General features: G+C 50.8%; 1 protein-coding gene across 7 annotated transcripts in view; it reads left to right on the forward strand.

Annotated features, from left to right (window-relative positions):
• PAX5 (paired box 5) overlaps window positions 1–20,014 on the forward strand; it is a 111,419-nt gene that overhangs the window by 35,721 nt on the left and 55,684 nt on the right. For all 7 annotated transcript variants that reach the window (XM_068420146.1, XM_068420148.1, XM_068420151.1 and 4 more), the window contains one exon: window positions 6,152–6,327. In XM_068420146.1, the coding sequence (XP_068276247.1) occupies window positions 6,152–6,327 (176 nt within the window). The remainder of the gene's footprint in view (window positions 1–6,151; window positions 6,328–20,014) is intronic.

A 20,014-nucleotide genomic window follows, 5' to 3' on the forward strand; every position in this document is an offset into this window, starting at 1 on the left:
TGGATGCGACCTCAAGGGTCATCTGGTCCAACCTTTCTTGGCACAAGCACAGTCACAGAATCACAGAATCAATGAGGTTGGAAGAGCCTTCTGGGATCATTGGGTCCAACCATTGCCCTGACACCACCATGTCAACTAGACCATGGCACTAAGTGCCATGTCCAGTCTTTTCTTAAACCCCTCCAGAGATGGTGACCCCACCACCTCCCTGAGCAGCCCCTTCCAATGTCTAATGACCCTTGCCGAGAAGAAATGCTCCTGCTTGTGTGCGGAGCTGAGCCCACCGGGGACAAGCGAGGTTTACCGTGGCTGGCCATGCCTTTAAACGGGAGGTGGGATGCTGCTGAAGAGCCCCCAGGGTCCAGTGCTGGCCACAGGCGTGGTGGCCCCCCCAGCCAGCCCTGCTCTGTGGGGTCTACGGATGTGCTGGGTAGTGCCTGGCCAGTGTCCTCATGCCCGTCCCAACTGTGAAATCAGTAAAATACCCATAAAAATAGAACGCAAAGGTGGGAGCATTCAGCAAACCCTGCCGAGTTTGTCCAAGCCTGGGGCAGGACAGTGCGCTGCCGTTGGCAGATGCTGGTCTGTGTGTCTCCAGGAGGAGCAGAGCTGGTCCGAGTGTATCTAACAGGTCAAGCCTTGAAATGAAGAAGCAATAAGCCACTGAAATGGTACTATCACCGAAACATGATTGATCAATTGAATTCTATCAGAGACAGTGGGCAGTGAGATTAACTCAGGCCTGATGGGTTCAATGAGTTAAAGCATGATGTTCATTTCAGCTTCATTTCACCAGTCTTTGCTTGTGAAATTGGTCAATCAATAGAGGTTGAAGATCATATATATATATTGGTGACCATCTTATAGGGAATATAATCTAGCGTAGTCAGCTCCTGACTCCGGCTGCCTTCAGTGGGTAATGGAGACAGAGCAGAGACTCTATCAGTGCCATCGAAATGGCCTGATACCTTCTCCAAATGAAAAGTATTTTTGGATCTCTGATGATTTATCTTTTTTTTCCCCTCTTTCTCACTTTGATCTACGGCAAAACCCATACCCGTCCTCGTGAAATGTAGTTATTTCTCTTGAAAATATTTGCGCCATGATCAGCTGTATGCTTTTCAAAATATAAAGCTTCTTTTTAGTGATGCTGTCCTCTGAAAAAATAAATAACAGCGCTCAGAAAACTCAAACAGTGTAAATGCAAAGATCTCTCACCGCATATGCGGTCCTGAAGCTGATGCTTTACTGGGAAGAGCACGAGGCTGCTGGCTGCCAAATGCACACAATCCCGAAGAGATGGCATGAAAATTCAGTTTACGTTTTAAACAAAGCCTTCCAAATGGTAATTAAACAAAGTCTTTATATTCTCTGGACTAATTTACAGGCATGCTACAAGGAAACAAATCACCTTTTTGCCTCCTGGTAATATTTCATTTGCTTCATAATGTTTTAAATGTGGTGAATAACATCCTTCCTAATTAGCCTGCTTTTCCCTATAAGGTGGAGTAATTAGGTATGATACCAGGTAATGAAGTTGGACAGTACAAATTAGAGACAGAAACCATGTCCTTTATGAATATGGGCTGTTCGTGGTACGAGCTATTTACTTCCTTGATTAACCCCGTAGAACCACGTTGTTTAAAAAAAGAAAACAACTGGAAAACCTGAAACCGGAAGATTCTCTTTTTCTTCAGCAGAGCATCGCAGCAGATGTACCGTGGGGGTGTGCACCTCATGGTACATCGTTATTACTGATAACGCTGGGAGTATTATTCCAGCTGAATTTGTGGATGGCACCAATTCCTCAGCCGCTGTCACCTGGCCGAGACCCTCGAGTGGAGGCCAGAGGAGGGCCTGTCCCGTGCTAATTCACGGTGACGCTTCCTCATGCAGTAATTAAGTTTTGCTGTCGTCCCTCCCTCAATAAAAAGAGACAAGATGAGGCTGATTTTCTTTTTTCTGATGCTAAGCTTTAGGGCTTTTAAACATGCACTAGTGTTTTGTGAAGGCAGGGTCTAGGGTCATTTGTTCTCCTTATTTTGGTCCGTAGTCTTAGAAATGTATAAGCAAAACACTATTTTAAATCAAGTGAGTTACATGGTGCGCGTGGCTAAAAATCTGCTTTAGGCATGCTTAGCAATTCTAAATATTCTCCTGCTGTTTCAGAAAACATGTCATGGACACATACTCAACCACAAAAGTGTGCTAAAGAATGTGAGGTCACAATTTACCAAATTCTTTAAAATGATCTTGCCATTAGGAAGCATTTCTTCTCAGCAAGGGTCATTAGCCATTGGAAGGGGCTGCCCAGGGAGGTGGTGGAGTCACCATCTCTGGAGGTGTTCAAAAAACATCTAGATTTAGCAGGCATGGTGGCATTGGGTCGATGGTTGGACTTGATGATCTTTTAGGTCTTTTCCAACCTTAACAGTTCTATGATTCTATGATTTGTTTAGGTCTCCAGAAAATAACTTCCTCTTAATTAACAAAGACGGCGTGTTTCTGTGTGATATCCACATGGGTTAGGCAGCCTTTTGTCAGCAAGACCGTGTGTGGTACCTCTTCTCAGAGGTGGATCATAGGAAATCCTTGCTATGTTATGTCCAAGCCAGGCTGATTTCTACAGAAGAGCGCTCGGCTTCTGTCGTGAAACCACGAGCTGTTTTTCTGAGTAAGATGCGAACAGGGAAGCAGGTGTCGGTGCAGCTCAGAGCGAGAAACGGTTGCTTTTTCCCACACAGAGCAAGTGCCTGATGGTAAATTCAGAAGTGTGTGTGTGGGGTGTATGTGTGTCACTGGGACCCTGCCTTGTCCTGTCTGGGTGATCTGCTAGAGCTAAGGGATGACACGTTTGTCTGAGAGGAATGTCCTCTCTTGCGTTAAGGGGAGTATTATATCTGTGCTCTTCATTCGTGTTTCTGGAAAGATGCCATTGGAGTGGGAACTAATTGTTTTGCAGAGTAGGTAGGTACATACGTAGTTCTACTGTCAACAAAACATAACCCTCCTAGGTGGATGCATTGATAGTATGAAAAATGTTTTTACCACTCCCCGGAGCCTATTTATAACCCAAAGTGTTTCAAACCTGCCAACAGTATTTTAATTATCGGAGATATTCTAGTGTATTCAAACAATGCATAATGCTAATGGTAATTATCTCACATTTATATAATGTCTAACAGCCAAGCGCGTCCCAAAGACCTCCACGAACTTCCAGGTGTCATCTGCAGCGTATAGAAAGTCCTTTACTTGGGAGATGCAGGACTTGCCTGCAATCAGCCCGACTTTGGGAGGTGCAGTGTGGAAGAGCAAGCTGTCCCTTGGTTCACGGGATGCGGAGAGGGATCCACGTCTTGGATCGTTTCCCTACCTTTCATCACCCCCTTTAGACCAAAACTGCATAAAGCTTTAACTTTGATGCCAAATTGTGAATAACATTAGTTTAACCTGAAATTTAGAGCCAGCGTTTCCATGCTCCAGAGACAGGGTCTCCCCGGCCTTTTGCTACCATACAGCTAGCAACCAGAATTTTAATTTTATAAGCCATGGTTGACTAAACCCAGCACTAGGTCTATTACATATTATTTGATTTAGAATAGTAAAAAAAAAAAAAAAAAATTTAAAGATACACTGCTCTCTTATATCCCTGTGTGTTTTTTCACAGCTCTGTACACATGCTTAGACCTTGTATTCATAGAATCATAGAATCATAGACTGGTTTGGGTTGGAAGGGACCTTAAAGATCATTTAGTTCCAACCCCCTGCCACGAGCAGGGACACCTTCCACCAGACCAGGTTGCTCCCAGCCCCATCCAACCTGGCCTTGAACACTGCCAGGGAGGGGGCAGCCACAGCTTCTCTGGGCAACCTGGGCCAGGGTCTCACCACCCTCACAGCAAAGAATTTCTTCCTAATATCTCACCTAAATCTCCCCTCTTTCAGTTTAAAACCATTCCCCCTCGTCCTATCACTCCATGCCCTTGTCAAAAGCCCCTCTCCCACTTTCCTATAGCCCCTTCAGGCACTGGAAGCTGCTATTCAGAGGACAGGTTCAGGGTTTTTTTCCTGTATAGGATAAACTGACCCTTGCACTTCACAAAAGCCGACACTGCCTGCTCTTGATTTAAATTGCACAACTTTTCTAAGCAGCTCTAAATATAAAGCTGTTGTTGCCTGAACAGCTGAACTAAAGTTTAGAAGGGAGTTTCCATCATTAATTGCTAACGTCGAATGCCTGTTCAGTGTAGACAGTTTGTTACAGTGACCTAGGCTGAAAAAGTATTTCTGTGTGTCAGCCTCCTGCTTTGAGAGATCTCTCTTAGAGGAGCGTGTTTTTTTTCTGGATACACAGTGTTTTCTGCAAAATCCAGCTGTGCTGGAGGATGATCTCAAATCAATAGTCCTTTGTGAAAAATCTTGTCCACCGGGCATCACCCGTGCTACTGGCGGCCAGCATGTGTCTGCGGACAAAGCTGGTGTCTACACCAGCAGCATCTGCACAGATCGCCTCGATCCTCGCCATCAAAAAGCCTGATGCAGAATTTACCACAGAAGGTTGGAGAGATGTTATTCCCCTGCAGACTGCTTGGACAGCAAGCCACTGCAACACTCATGAAAACCTTGTTGTCAAGGATGCATTTGAATTCTGCTCCTCAGAACTACCTTGGCAGCGAGATTCTATTTTTAAAACGTTTCCTCCCCCTGCCTGGTGTGGTGTTGCCGACTGGAGAAGAAATCTGATGTTTACTGTTGTTCTTGGAGTTCCACCTCCTGGAGCCCTGGGAATACTGCAGACCTAGGCTCTCAGTGCATAAAAGATACGTTTCCAGCACTGACAGGCGAAGGAGAAGTAGAAAACCACTGTGAATCTGCAAAAAGCAAATTGAAACAAGCCCCTGTATTGCCAGAGTCTTTTCGAACTGCCAATCTGAACGTTTTTTCAAACTTGTCTCATGGCTTTTTTCAGCCATGGGCAGTCACTTATGACTTCTGCTAAAAACCTCTGCCAAAGGGGAGGGAGAGGAAAACGTGCCTTGGAGCCCAGGCTTTCGTCATGCCAACAGGCTTAAGAAATAGGCTTAAGAAGTAGGCTTTGAGCAACCTGGTCTGGTGGAAGGTGTCCCTGCCCGTGGCAGGGGGGTTAGAACTAGATGATCTTTAAGGTCCCTTCCAACCCAAACCCTTCTATGAAACACAGAGTGAAATTGCAGTGCCAGGAGAGTGCATTGGGCCAGGCGTTGCTGAGGGTGTTGCGGTGGTGACAGCCCCAGGGACATCCCATCTCAGCACGGTGCAGGTAGCGCCGGTGTTTTGGAGGTTGCCTGGCCAGCTGCTGCCAGCTGGACAGAGAGTCCCTGCTTCCCAACATGAGCACACAACAGCTCAGAGCTCGGCACAGGAGGGAGCTAAGCAAGGCTTGAGGTACCGCAGGAACAGGGTGAAGCACTGGTGAGGCCGCACCTTGAATACTGTGTCCAGTTTTGGGCCCCGCACTTCAAGAAAGTGGTTAGACATTAAGAAGCATTTCTTCTCAGCAAGGGTCATTAGACATTGGAAGGGGCTGCCCAGGGAGGTGGTGGAGTCACCATCTCTGGAGGTGTTTAAGAAAAGCCTGGACATGGCACTTAGTGCCCTGGTCTAGTTGCCATGGTGGTGTCAGGGCAATGGTTGGACTCGATGGTCCCACAGGGCTCTTCCAACCTGATTGATTCTGTGATTCTGTGGTTCTGTGTGGGCAGAGATGGGGCAAAGCGAGTCTGCTGGAGCTGACCCAAGCTGACTGTGACTGTAGCAGCAGGTGTACTTACCCTCCCATGTCCTCCTGCATCCAGACAATGAACAACACAGGTTCTCACGTGGTGTCGTAAAAGTGATGCGAGCACAGATGTGCCCGTTATCCTTTGTCCTGCCTTTAAATTATGTGTGAAATCGTTGATGGTAAATTGTGTTGGGGGTTGGCTGTCACGGAAGACTGGTCACAGCATCTTCTGGCAGTATGTGTCTTGCTTGTAACCTCCTCTCAAAGAGTCCTCATGGTGTCACCAAATGAGTACCCACATCTATTCAAGGGATAAAATGAGACACTCCTCTGTAGGTCTCATCGTTGCGATGCCTACTTATTCTCTGTCTTTTTTCTCCTCTTTGAAAGGTATTCAGGAATCCCCAGTACCAAATGGCCATTCTCTCCCGGGCAGAGATTTTCTTCGGAAACAGATGCGAGGAGACCTTTTCACTCAGCAGCAGCTGGAAGTGTTGGATCGAGTCTTCGAGAGGCAACATTATTCCGACATTTTCACGACAACTGAGCCCATCAAACCAGAGCAGGTACTATTGCAAACATTCAGTGTTTTCCAGATGTGCTTTCTGCTGGCAGAGGTCTGCTTGGTGGACATCACCCAACACGTCTCGGTGTCTCGGTAGAAAAACATGGAGAAAAGGGGTCGTATCAAGCCCTTCAGCCAAGCGCGTGCTAGCTGTGAAAGACTGAGTATTAACAAATGAAGGAAAACACTTGTTGTGTAAACATTAGCAAGTGTTTGGGTATGAAATTACACCTGATCTGCGCCAGTGCCGTCAAATGAGTCCTTAAAGAGCATCACAGCTTCTGATGCTTTTGTTAAGCAAAAACAGGCTATGCTGGTAACAAGGAGGAGACTTGCAAAACTCAGTGCCTAATTTTGGTTCAGAGTTAGCATGATTGTGCACACAAATTAGATTTTTGTATCCAGAAGTGGCTTATTAGGCATGTAATTGGCCATTTGCTGAGAGAAACACCCAATTAGTATGTGAAGGTAAATTAGTTGCACCTACAGATTAGCAGTGTGTTTGAGAAGGACTTGGCCCTAATTTTTTGGGAAAGTTCCATCTTTGCAGGCGCAATACAGAAGCACGTGTGAAAACTGATGAGCTGTGTCTCCCTGTGTTGTTCTTCTTCTTGGGTGGTAGCCTTTAATTTGGCTGCTGAGAGGGAGGTGGAAATGTATATATTGCTGTCAGCACCAGTACTGGTCTGGCTTGCTACTTAATGATGTATCTGGCCGTTAGTCTTCAGTATTCTTAATATTAGACCTGCTTTTTAGCAAGGTAGGTGGACTCTCAAACTGCAGACAAACACTGATTTCCCGTGGAGGAATCTATACATTTGAGGGCCACTGGAGATTATCTCATGGCAGCCTGCTAACATCGTGGCTCCAGTAAGGAATATCTATCGGTATAAATTTTTTGAAAAATTACTTGCATATGCTGAAAGCCGTATGGCAGAGTAGAAATTCCTCATGCCTTTAGTCTCACATCTGTCATTCATTATTTCATTCGTAGAGCCATTTGTTTTTCACCAGCTTCTGCTGGTTTTGTGGTTTCCCTGGTTTGTGTTTGCTGAGGAACTCTGCAGATCTGAACTCGAGCTGGAAAAAGATGGGGAAGGTGCTGAGGTCAATTCGATTTTTTTAAAACCTCGTGAGGAAGGCTGAGCGGGCGGCGCGTCTGGAAGGTGAAGTGGCTGTCACGTACCACTAGATGGTGGTTATCCCACCCGAACGCGGGTGATGCTGGAGAGGACCGGCGCTGCGCCCACTCCTACAGCAGGTGCTGGTCACTTGGAGGTTGTGTGGCGTTAGATCTGTCCCTGCGAAACCTTTATACGGCCCAGAAGTGGTTACAAAGAGAGCAGTGATGGAAGGGGAAGCAAATATTCTTCTGTTTTCTTGTTACGTGTTCTGAAGTCTCTGAGTCACGCAGAGCTGTAGCTCAAGGGAGACAGTCCAGCAGTGAGCAAACGTTTATCCAGAGATAAACGTTTAGTGGTTTAATAGGAAGAAGGGTAGAACTGAATGAGGATGTTGCTACAGTACCATCCTGATTGTCAAATATGGGATATTTGGCTGGTGGTGGAGTAAGGACCTTCCTGGGTCCATGTAAGCAGCTGCGACTAGAATGGCTGTGCAGCCAGATCATTAAGATTGGAGAGATGTGGCTGTTGATTTGGTTAACAGGGTACTCTCTGCGTGCTCTGGGAAGTCAAAAAGATGCTGAGAAATGGGATATTGTGACGTACAAAAGGTGCTTAGCAGAACCGCCTTGCCTAGGCCTTTTTGAGTTTAATTACAAATGGAGTTTGTAGTTGTTTGCTTTCATATAGGTTGGAGCATTGTCGTTTGCTTTTGGAAAGCTGGGCCACGGTTGAGGGCTGGCGGCTGTTTGGGGTTGGCTTCTGGTTTCTGGCAGCGTGCAAAGTGTGGCTTTCAACGTGAACGCACGTGGTCTGTACGGTTAGCTCTGGTTCATGAAGATGGGTATGAACTCCACCCCTTACACTGGTGAGTCAAGTAAAGCTGTCATGATACTTAACCAAAGTGGAGAAGCTTTCTGGATCAATTAGTAAGGCCAGATAAATCAATGAGAAAGAAATTACTGAGAACACTAGTGATGTGACTTGGAAAACCAGAGTTATCCCTGCGATAGACTGTTGTAGTAGACCAAGACCTGCCTCTGGCATCTGCGGGGTGCTGCTGAACCCAGGCGCGGTGCTTTAGGAGCGGAGCCAGCAGCGGGTGTACGGAGCCGTGAGCTATTTCTGTAGAGGAAAATAAGGAGAAGATAATCCTCCCCATAGACACGAGATGTGGGGAGAAGTCTAGTAGGAGCCGCGGACCCACTGCTTATCTGTTTTATTAGAAGCTTGGTCTAGTAGCAGCCAGCTGAACATCACTGATTTTACTTAGGCAGAAAAACTTGTTGGTATCCCTGCGCTGTTCAACTGAGGAGGGCTCCAGGTGTTTTACTGGAAGAATTGCTGTTCTCTAGACAAGGATGCTCCTTTTTCTCCCCGTTTCGCGGCTCCTCTCCAAGTCTTCCTCCTTGCTTGTGTGCTGGGAACAGTCCCTTGGCCACGGTAAGTTGTGGCATGGGGGGACAGGTCCCTTGTGCACAGCGAAGCGCCTGCAGCCTTGGCGTGCTCGGTCCCCAGCTGGAGGCTGTCTCCTGCTGCCCAGAGTCCTGCTGATGCACTTTCTGGACAAAATTTGGGCTTGCCTGTTGGAAGGTGCACGTTGCCTCTCACGTAGGTAGATGTGTTGGGAGTGCTTGCTCACTGCCAAAGCCCTTACTGTGAGCACTTCCACTCTGTTTGCTTTACTTTTCCATCTTTAACGTTGCCCTCAGTTCACCTGTATAAAATGGGGACTCATGAGTTGTTTCTCACCTCAAAACGTGTTGTGCTCTTGACAAGCGTCATCTGAGTTTTCACACCTACTGTAAGCTGTGCCTTCTGTAGCGAGACCCACAGGGAATGAACACTTGTCTTCAGGGAAGGGCTCACGCAAGGCTGAGAGGGAAGGCAACTGCTGGACAACGACAGGAAAATAAAATATCAGAGAGTCCTTTGTTCACAAACAGCGCCCACTGCACGTGCTGTGCGAGGCAGGGATCCCCCCGTGGGTTTGTGTCTGTGTGCCATGGTCTTAGTGCCATGGTCTAGTTGCCATGGTGGTGTCAGGGCAAGGGTTGGACTCGGTGATCCCAGAGGGCTCTTCCAACCTGAGTGATTCTGTGATTCTGTGTGTATCGGGGAGCAGAAGTGAGGCACCTCCAGTTATGTGCCCCATCTGGCCCCCTTATGCCCGGTGGTGTGGCTGTGCACGCACAGGAATGTGGTACCTGCACGTGTAAAGTGTTGAGAAATGTTTGATAGCAGGTGAGGCCCAGCAGCTGTGAGCTGGGGAGCCTGAGGCTGGGGGCTGCCCGTGCAAACGGAGCTGGGTCCGCTTGTGTCTGTGTGTTATGGGGGAGTAACCAAGGCATAAAGTCAGTACTCCATCAGTACCCTGGCCCACCTCCCCCCGACAGAAACCTGCTGTAAATGTGAATCCATGTGTAAAATCATAGAATCATAGAATGTCAGGGGTTGGAAGGGACCTCTGGAGATCATCGAGTCCAACCCCCTGCCAGAGCAGGACCAATCTAGGGAGGGTTACACAGGAACGCATCCACACGGGGCTTGGAAGTCTCCAGAGAAGGAGACTCCACAACCTGTCTGGGGAGCCTGTTCCAGTGCTCTGTCACCCTTACAGTAAAGAAGTTCTTCCTCATGTTGAGGTTGACCTTCCTGTGCTCTAGCTTGCATCCATTGCCCCTTGTCCTATCGCAGGGCACAAGTGACAAGAGGTTGCCCCTTTCCTCTTGACACCCAGCCCTCATCTATTTATCCACCTTAATCAGATCCCGTCTCAGTCTTCTCTTCTCCACACTCAAAAGCCCCAGGTCTCTCAACCTTTCCTCCTAAGGCAGGTGCTCCAGTCCCTTCATCATCCTCGTAGCCCTCCGTTGGACTCTCTCCAGTAGATCTCTGTCCCTCTTGAACTGGGGAGCCCAGAACTGAATGCAATACTCCAGGTGAGGTCTCACCAGGGTAGAGTAGAGGGGGAGGAGGACCTCCCTCGATCTGCTGGACACACTCTTCTTAATGCATCCCAGGAGGCCATTGGCCTTCTTGGCCCCAAGGGCACATCACTGTCCCAGGGATAACTTGTCCACCAGGACTCCAAGGTCCTTCTCCACGGAGCTGCTCTCTAGCAGATCACCTGTAACCCGTACTGGTACATTTTATTACTCCTTCCCAGGTGCAGGACTCGGCACTTATTCTTGTTGAACGTCATTAGGTTCCTCTTTGCCCAGCTAAGGTGAATGCCTTTCCCTCACGTTTGTGCCCTTTTGTGCTCGTTTTTTTTTGCAAACAGCCCGTGATCGATTCGCGCTGGCTGCAACGTTCACGGAAAACTGATTTCACCTATTTCTGGGCACGGATTTTGAAATGCACGTAAGGGTGTGTCTGCAGCCCCACCGGTGTGCTGCTCGTGGCTGCTGGCCACCAGCACCGCGCAGCTCTTTCATCGGCCCGGACGAAGCCCACGGCTTGAATGTCACGCAATCCTCGGGTCCCGGAGGAGGAAAGCCTTCATGGCGTCTGCCTCCCGGGCTGGCAGCAGCTCCTGCTCTCCTCGCCATGCCTCTCAGTGTGTGTGTGGACAAGCCCTGCTGCTCCGCGCCGTGTCGGCTCTGCGGCGCGGTCCCACTGCCCACGGCGAAGGCTGATCACGTCGCTGGCACGGCCACATCCAGGCTTCCCTCGGAGCAAAGCCGTGCTGACACAAGGAGAGGATTTTGCCTGCCTGCCCTGGACTTGTCCTGCACAGCTACGTCCGTGGTGGATCACCGCACTCCGCTGCCCCGTCACAGGCAAAACCCCACCATTTGTGTGTGCTGCACTGACGAACTGGTATTTTATCCAGAGCTGGCACTCATCCCGTGTCCTCCTTATGCACAGAGGTGCTACACCAAGGGGTATAATTTTCAAGAGCCTGGTCACCGAATCACAGAATCAACCAGGTTGGAAGAGCCCTCTGGGATCATCGAGTCCAACCGTTGCCCTGACACCACCATGGCAACTAGACCAGGGCACTAAGTGCCATGTCCAGGCGTTTCTTAAACACATCCAGAGATGGTGACTCCACCACCTCCCTGGGCAGCCCCTTCCAATGGCTAATGACCCTTTCTGAAAAGAAATGCTTCCTAATGTCCAACCTGAACCTCCCCTGGCGGAGCTTGAGGCTGTGTCCTCTTGTCCTATCGCTAGTTGCCTGGGAGAAGAGGCCGACTCCCACTTCACTACAACCTCCCTTCAGGTAGTTGTAGACTGCAATAAGGTCACCTCTGAGCCTCCTCTTCTCCAGGCTAAACACCCCCAGCTCCCTCAGCCGTTCCTCGTAGGTCAGACCCTCCAGACCCTTCCCCAGCTTGGTCGCCCTCCTCTGGACTCGCTCCAACACCTCAACATCTCTCTTGAAGTGCAGGGCCCAGAACTGGACACAGGATTCAAGGTGCGGCCTCACCAGTGCCCAGTACAGAGGGACGATCACTTCCCCAGCCCGGCTGGCTACACTATTCCTACTAGAGGCCAGGATGCCATTGGCCTTCTTGGCCACCTGGGCACACTGCTGGCTCACGTTCAGCCGGCTGTCCATCAGCACCCCCAGGGCTCTTTCTAACCACTCTTCCCCCAGCCTGCAGCGCTGCGTGGGGTTGTTGTGGCCCAAGTGTCAGACCCGGCACTTGTTCCTGTTGAACCTCACGCCGTTGGTCTCGGCCCATTGATCCAACCTGTCCAGATCCCTCTGTAGGGTCTTCCTTTGCATGGTTCTAGTCAGAAGGATGGAGGAGCTCTCTCCAGCTCCCAGGGAAGCTGTCCTGGGCTGGCCGGGCCCATGGCGTTGCTCATGTGAACCATTGACTCAGACTCATTTGCCAGTCAAAGCACGGACAGGAGATGTTACTGGGGAACAGCCGCGAGCCGGGGGGCTTCAGGCGTGGGAGGCTGGAGGGGTGCAGGAGAGCCCCATCGAAGCAAGGGCCAGCCTGGGGGCTTGCGGATCGACGTGCTTTTGGTGGCTGTGAGAGTGGGATTAATGCCTCTACAGGGGAAAACTGCGGGATGAAGGATATACAGCAGGATCGGCTCGACAGGAGAGGCAGTGCATTAATTTCCTCAGAATAAAGAAGAGAATTATCTGTGCTGGATTTCTGTCCACAACAGAAATGGATTCTCTTGTGTTTTCAGCTTCACACTCGGGTCCAATCGAATACTCATTGAAGCCAAGAGGAATATTTCTATTGACTTCAATAGACTTTAGATCAGGGCCATAATGAGGCATAACATGATGTGACCAGATTCAACACTCTGTAGGTCACTGACTTAGGAGGGAACTGCTTGCCGCTAATAGCAGATAATTCCCAGGCCCTTGCTGAGGCTTTCCTATTGCTCTTAGCTAGAACTAAACTGGGTATCTGTTCTCACGTTCGTTTCTGGATGAAATGTAGATTTTCTGGGCTTAAGAAACCAGGCAAACGTACTAATATACATACGTTAGCATGTGTATTGCTTCATTCAGGAAATTCAGTGCAAATAAGTCTGGATCTTCACAGGAAGATGAAATTTCCAGAGAAGCTGTGGCTGCCCCCTCCCTGGCAGTGTTCAAGGCCAGGCTGGATGGGGCTTGGAGCAACCTGGTGTGGTGGAAGGTGTCCCTGCCCATGGCAGGGGGTTGGAACTAGATGGGCTTTAAGGTCCCTTCCAACCCAAATCATTCTATGATTCTATTCTAAGATTCTATGAAATTTGGATAACTAATAAACCTGAAAAAATTACTAATAAATCAAAAAAAGTTGAAAAAAATTGCACAAAGTCGAAACCCGGTTGCCCTCTGCTTCAGGGAGAGTCGCAGTGAAGACATTCTCTGAACTGACCAAGAGAGGGGCGTAAGTCCTTCTGGAAATACTTCAAGTTTTACTTTTGTCTGGCCAAGTATTTGCCGTCTTGGAAGGACAGAAGTTTTTTTTTCACTGCTCGGACCTGTGTTGGATGGTGTGTCCACAGGAATGCAGAGTGTGGAGATGTACAGTAAGGAGATGTAAGGAGAATCCTCCTTGCAATGTTGGGGTTTGATCTTCAGGAGTAACAAGGAAAAGTCAGAAACATATCAGATAAAAGAGAAGTCAGAAAAAGTCAGTTGAAGACAGAAAGCGTGACTCATTTTTCTGCTGTGAATAATGTTTTTTTCCTAAGGGACACTGCCTTTGGTGGACAGTGGCTGCTGGTGTGAGGTGTGGTGTAAATGAGGAGCAAGAAGTAGCTGGGGTCGGCGGCTGGGTGGGCTGTGCTGGTGTTGGTGCTGGTGCCGGTGCTGCTGCCAGCTGGTGCTTTCACAGCTGCGCCTTTTCCAGCTGAAACCTCCTCTGACCCCGTCTGTGGCTTTACTGGTGGGAGGGGAAAAAAAAACAACTCTAAAATCCAGCCTAAGAGAGCACATCGGGAGGGAAAAACCTTGCCGTGTTTACTCTCAGTAGACTATTAAACAACACCAGGCTATTAATTTGGCTTTTGAGTCTTCACTAAAGCCCATAAAAGCGCACAGTTGTCAAATGGAGTTCATTTTAATTTCCTTTCAATCACAGTAAATTATTCAGGTGATAAATCAGCTGGGGCAGCCTCCTGGCTGTAATAGAAACCCTAATTCCTGGCTAATTATCCAGCCCATTGCTGCCAGCAGATCGATACCCCTGCCGAATGGAAAGGGCGCGGGGTCCAGGGTGGCGGGGGGACGGCAGCGGGGGGCACCCCCGGGCGCCCCTGACCCCCGCCCCGCTGGGGGCTGAGGGGGGGTTTCGGGCTCTCCCCCTCCAGGGTGACCCTGCCGCTCGGTGGGATGCGGCACTGGCCCTTGGCTGCAGCTGTGCCGCTGGTTCCCGAGTGGGGGGCTTTGCTGCAGACCCCCGGGCTGAGCCGTGGTGGGGTGCGTGGGTGGTGTAGGAGCAAGGTGGGGAGCGTGTGTGTGTGTGTGCTGCGATGTGCTCGCTCCTGGTGCTGCCTGTCGCTGAAACAGGCGGAGACGGGGACAGCGTCCTCTGGGGGAGTCAGAGGTGACTCAGGAGGAGATCTCAGAATCACAGAATCACAGAATGGTTAAGGGTCGGAAGGGACCTCTGGAGATCATCCAGCCCAACCCCTGCCCAAGCAGGGTCACCCAGAGCACGTTGCACAGGGTCGCGCCCAGAACTGGACACAGTTACTCCAGATGTGGCCTCACCAGGGCCGTGTAGAGGGGCAGGAGAACCTCCCTTGACCTGCTGGCCACACTCTTCCTCATGCACCCCAGGACACCAGTGGCCTTCCTGACCACAAGGGCACATTGTCGGCTCATGGGGAGCTTGTTGTCCACCAGATCTCAGGCTGGTAACATTTTTTCTTGACAAGTGATACATTTCAATAATGGTAAAATTTAAAGAGGTGTAAAAAAGACTGGAGAGGACCGGTGCTCGGCTGTAACACGGGGCATTTCACTGGGAAGGATCAGAAGCTCTGTGGAGACGACCATTGCGCTTACCCCCGTCTCCCTGCACGAGGTGGTTGCTCAAGAGCTGCTCCGTGCACAAAGCCCTTCGAGCTTGGAGACGACGCTGCCAGCTGCAGCCTAGGGCTCACGGGAGCCATCAGCTCCCAGTGCAATGACATGTTGTTCTGCAGAGGTGTTGGACGGAGCTCCTCCACCTGCCAGGACCTCTGGGTGCTTGGAGCTCCAAACTGCCCTTGACTTCAGCACGTGAGAGTTGGTGTGGGATCCCCACTCCTGTTTGCCATCACCGTGACTGTCACTTGTTTGCATTAGGGTGGTACTGGGAGGACCTGGCAGGCAGCATGGGGCTGTCTAGGGAAGAGTGGTGTCCCCAGGGGTCTCGCTGTCTGGATGGCTGGGGAGAGGACAGCAGTCCCACCTGCGGCGCAGAGAGGCTGAAGCCTCCTCGGGACAGTCGCGGGTCTGAGCCCTCCATCCTTCGTTGTCCTGCTGGGGCGGGGGCGCGGGGGGATGCACCTCCTTCTGCTTTGGGTCTGCTCTGGTTTAGGGTCAAGAAGGAGAAAATAAACCTGCCATGGTGCTTCTTCCTGCTGGAAATCGACTTTTATGAGCGGAAAGCAGAGAGCACAGCTCCTCGGGCCAGCGCCTCCCGTTCGCATCCTCCCAGTCAACAACGATGGGCTTCTCAAAGCACACTCCCTACACAGCTGGTGAACACCTGGAGCTAAAGCATCGCAGAAGGAGCCCAGCTCTCCATGGTGGTAGAGTACAAGGGACAGGGACGTAAGCTGATGTCGGAGAGGCTCTGCGAGATGCCAGGGAGCACTTCTTTCCCCCGAGGACAGTCAGGCAGGGCAGAGGTTGCCCTGAGAGCTTGTACAGTCTCCATCCGTGGTGGCTTTCAAGGCCCAACTGGATAAAGCGTGAGCGGCCTGGCCTGGCCCCGTAGCTGGCCCTGCTTTGAGGGACCTCTGGAGGTTCTTTCCAACCTGGGTTATTCTGTGACCCTTATGTCCAGCTATGTGCTGTTCATTCCAGCTCTTATGATGGGAAGGAGGAATAAAATGCACCAGTACAGGTTAGGAAGCGATCTGCTAGAGAACAGCTCCGTGGAGAAGGACCTTGGAGTCCTGGTGGACAACAAGTTATCCAGGGGACAGCAATGTGCCCTTGTGGCCAAGAAGGCCAATGGTGTCCTGGGGTGCATTAAGAAGAGTGTCCAGCAGACCGAGGGAGGTCCTCCTCCCCCTCTACTCTACCCTGGTGAGACCTCACCTGGAGTATTACGTTCAGTTCTGGGCTCCCCAGTTCAAGAGGGACAGAGATCTACTGGAGAGAGTCCAACGGAGGGCTACGAGGATGATGAAGGGACTGGAACACCTGCCTTATGAGCCAAGGTTGAGAGACCTGGGGCTTTTGAGCGTGGAGAAGAGAAGACTGAGAGGGGATCTGATTAATGTGGATAAATAGATGAGGGCTGGGTGTCAAAGAGGAAAGGGGCAACCTCTTGTTACTTGTGCCCTGCGATAGGACAAGGGGCAACGGATGCAAGCTAGAGCACAGGAAGTTCAACCTCAACATGAGGAAGAACTTCTTTACTGTGAGGGTTACAGAGCCCTGGAACAGGCTCCCCAGAGAGGTTGTGGAGTCTCCTTCTCTGGAGACTTCCAAGCCCCGTGTGGATGCGTTCCTGTGTAACCCTCCCTAGATTGGTCCTGCTCTGGCAGAGGGGTTGGACTCGATGATCTCCAGAGGTCCCTTCCAACCCCTGACATTCTATGATTCTAGGATTCTATGACTTAGGCAAACTTCATACGGTTGCAATGGAAGATGTGAAAAGCGTGGTTGGGGGTGGGCGATCGGCACCCGATTCACACGGTGCGCAGGATGAGATGGAGAGCTGTCTGGGATGGAGCGACCAGGAGCCTCAGCAACTTACTCAGCGCAGATGCTGGGTTTTCAGAAGAATGCTGTAGTTTTGGGTTGCCATTTGTTCAGGAAGGGATTGAGTCAAACAACCTATGGAAGCGGTTGTATGATGTTTTAGCCCTAAAATGATGATGGTTACAATCAAGCATTGGAACAGGCTGCCCAGGGAAGTGGTGGAGTCACCATCCCTGGAGGGATTTAAAAGACGAGTAGATGTGGTGCTGAGGGATATTGTTTAGGGATATTGTTTAGGGATATTGTTTAGTGGTTGACTTGGCAGTGTTGGGTTAATGGTTGGACTCGATGATCTTAAAGGTCCTTTCCAACCAAGACGATTCTGTGTGTGGCTGAGCCTGTCTTTCCAACAGAAAATGTTTTGATAAAAACTGTAGTGTTTCACTGAAACCTGTCATCTTTGATGAGTTTTCTGTGTGGAAGGTCCCTCTCTGGAGCCTTTCACGGTATTGAGGAGGCGCAGGGTGTCCAGCAGCGACAGGCCATGGGTGTCATCAGACACAGTCTGTTTACCTGGAACCAGCACCCCATAGGTACCCTATAGATACCCTGTAGGTGCCCTGTAGGTACCACACTCGTTGGTCAGCCTGCCTCTGTTTTGCTTTGTTTTCTACACCCGTGTGCAGACAATTTCTGGTGTTTCTAGGTGTTTTTTTCTGAAGACGGGGAGCGTGTTGCCCTGCCCCGCAGGCAGGCAGGGTGGACGGGGTGTTTAGGTGCAGAAGCGGGTGTCTCCGGGGAGGGTGATGATGTGCTGCTCGTTCTCCGTGAGGGCTGACCCACACCTCTGCTTCCCCCAAAGCCCTCTTGGGAACATCTTGTTTGCTGCGCAAAACGTGCTGGTTAAGGGATCCAAGCTGGGGGAGTCGCATTGCCCTGTGTCAGAGCACGGGTTGCACCCCGTGGAGGTGGGTATCTGCTGCCTCCCTAACGCCACACCCCTGAGGACCTGTAACTAGAAAGTGCTTGGTGAATCACAGAAACACAGAATCAATGAGGTTGGAAGAGCCCTCTGGGATCACCGAGTCCAACCATTGCCCTGACACCACCATGGCAACTAGACCAGGGCACTGAGTGCCATGTCCAGGCTTTTCTTAAACCCCTCCAGAGATGGTGACTCCACCACCTCCCTGGGCAGCCCCTTCCAATGGCTAATGACCCTTGCTGAGAAGAAATGCTTCCTCATGTCCAACCTGAACCTCCCCTGGCCAAGCTTGAGGCTGTGTCCTCTTGTCTTATCGCTGGTTGCCTGGGAGAAGAGGCTGACTCCCACCCCGCTACAACCTCCCTTCAGGTAGTTGTAGACTGCACTAAGGTCACCTCTGAGCCTCCTCTTCTCCAGGCTAAACACCCCCAGCTCCCTCAGCCGTTCCTCAGAGGTCAGATCCTCCAGACCCTTCACCAGCTTGGTCGCCCTCCTCTGGACTCGCTCCAACACCTCAACATCTTCCTTGAAGTGCGGGGCCCAGAACTGGACACAGGATTCAAGGTGCGGCCTCACCAGTGCCGAGTACAGAGGGACGATCCCTTCCCCAGACCGGCTGGCTACACTATTCCTAATAGAGGCCAGGATGCCATTGGCCTGCTTGGCCACCTGGGCACACTGCTGGCTCTGCATCCTGGAGGAAACTGAGGAGTATTTGTACTGTGAGAGGAGGGAGCTCTTGATGATAAACGTGTGACAATGGAACTTGCCAGTCTGGGAAAGCAGAGGTCAGCTCTCACGGCCGCAGTGCTGCCGCTGTCCATCCAGGCACTTGTTGTTGGCTTGGTGAGGCTGAACCTGGAAAAAGCCACCTCAGCTCACCGGGGCGCATGTTTCTGTCCTTGGGCTTTCTTCCCACCAGACCTCCCAGGAGAAGTTCAAGGGCAGCAAGCGCAAGGTACTGGGATTTGCAGACTTATGAGTCCATCGTGCCCACGTACACATGCCCACAGAATCACAGAATGGTTAGGGTCGGAAGGGACCTCTGGGGATCATCCAGTCCAATCCCCTGCCCAAGCAGGGTCACCCAGAGCACATTGCACAGGGTCGTGTCCAGGCGGGTTTGAATATCTCCAGAGAAGGAGACTCCCCCCCTCCCTGGGCAGCCTGTGCCAGGGCTCTGCCACCCCCAAAGTAAAGAAGTTCCTCCTCATATTCAGATGGAACTTCCCACGTTTCAGCTTGTGCCCGTTGCCCCTTGTCGTGTCACTGGGCACCACTGAGAAGAGTCTGGCCCCATCCCCTTGACACCCCCCCTGAGGTATCTGTGAGCATTGAGAACATCCCCCTCAGCCTGCTCTTCTCCAGGCTGAACAGCCCCAGCTCCCTCAGCCTCTCCTGGTAGCAGAGATGCTCCAGCCCTCTGACCATCTCTGTACCCCTCTGCTGGACTCTCTCCAGTAATTCCTTATCTTTCTTGAACCGGCGGGCCCAGAACTGCACACAGCACTCCAGATGTGGCCTCACCAGGGCCGTGTAGAGGGGCAGGATAACCTCCCTTGACCTGCTGGCCACACTCTTCCTCATGCACCCCAGGACACCATTGGCCTTCCTGGCCCCAAGGGCACATTGCTGGCTCTGGGGAACTTGTTGTCCACCAGAACACCCAGGTCCTTCTCTGCAGAGCTGCTCTCCAGTAGATCAGTCCCCAGCCTGTACCAGTGTGTGGGGTTATTCCTCCCCAGGTGCAGGACTCTACACTTGCCTTTGTTGAACTTCATGAGGTTCCTCTCCGCCCAGCTCTCCAGACTGTCCAGGTCTCGCTGAATGGCAGCACAGACTTCTGGTGTATTGGCCACTCCTCCCAGTTTGGTGTCATCAGCAAATTTGCTGAGTGTACACTCTGTCCCTTCATCCAGGTCATAGATGAATAAGTTGAACAGGACCGGGCCCAGTACTGACCCCTGGGGAACACCACTAGCCACAGGCCTCCAACTAGACTGAGCACCACTGATCACAACCCTCTGGGCTCTGTCCTTCAGCCGGTTCTCGATCCATCTCACTGTGCACTCATCTAAGCCACACTTGAGCTTTCCTATGAGGATGTTTCCTACGACATCCTCCCAGGCACCGCGCACGCTATTCATACCTCGCTTTTATTTAATCTGCTAGCTCTGACTGAGAAATAATAATAATAAAATAATAAAAAAAGGAGAACCATTCCAGCAGCAGGCGCGGG

The sequence above is a fragment of the Nyctibius grandis genome, chromosome 30 (assembly GCF_013368605.1).
Source record: "Nyctibius grandis isolate bNycGra1 chromosome 30, bNycGra1.pri, whole genome shotgun sequence".
Classification (NCBI taxonomy): Eukaryota; Metazoa; Chordata; class Aves; order Nyctibiiformes; family Nyctibiidae; genus Nyctibius; species Nyctibius grandis.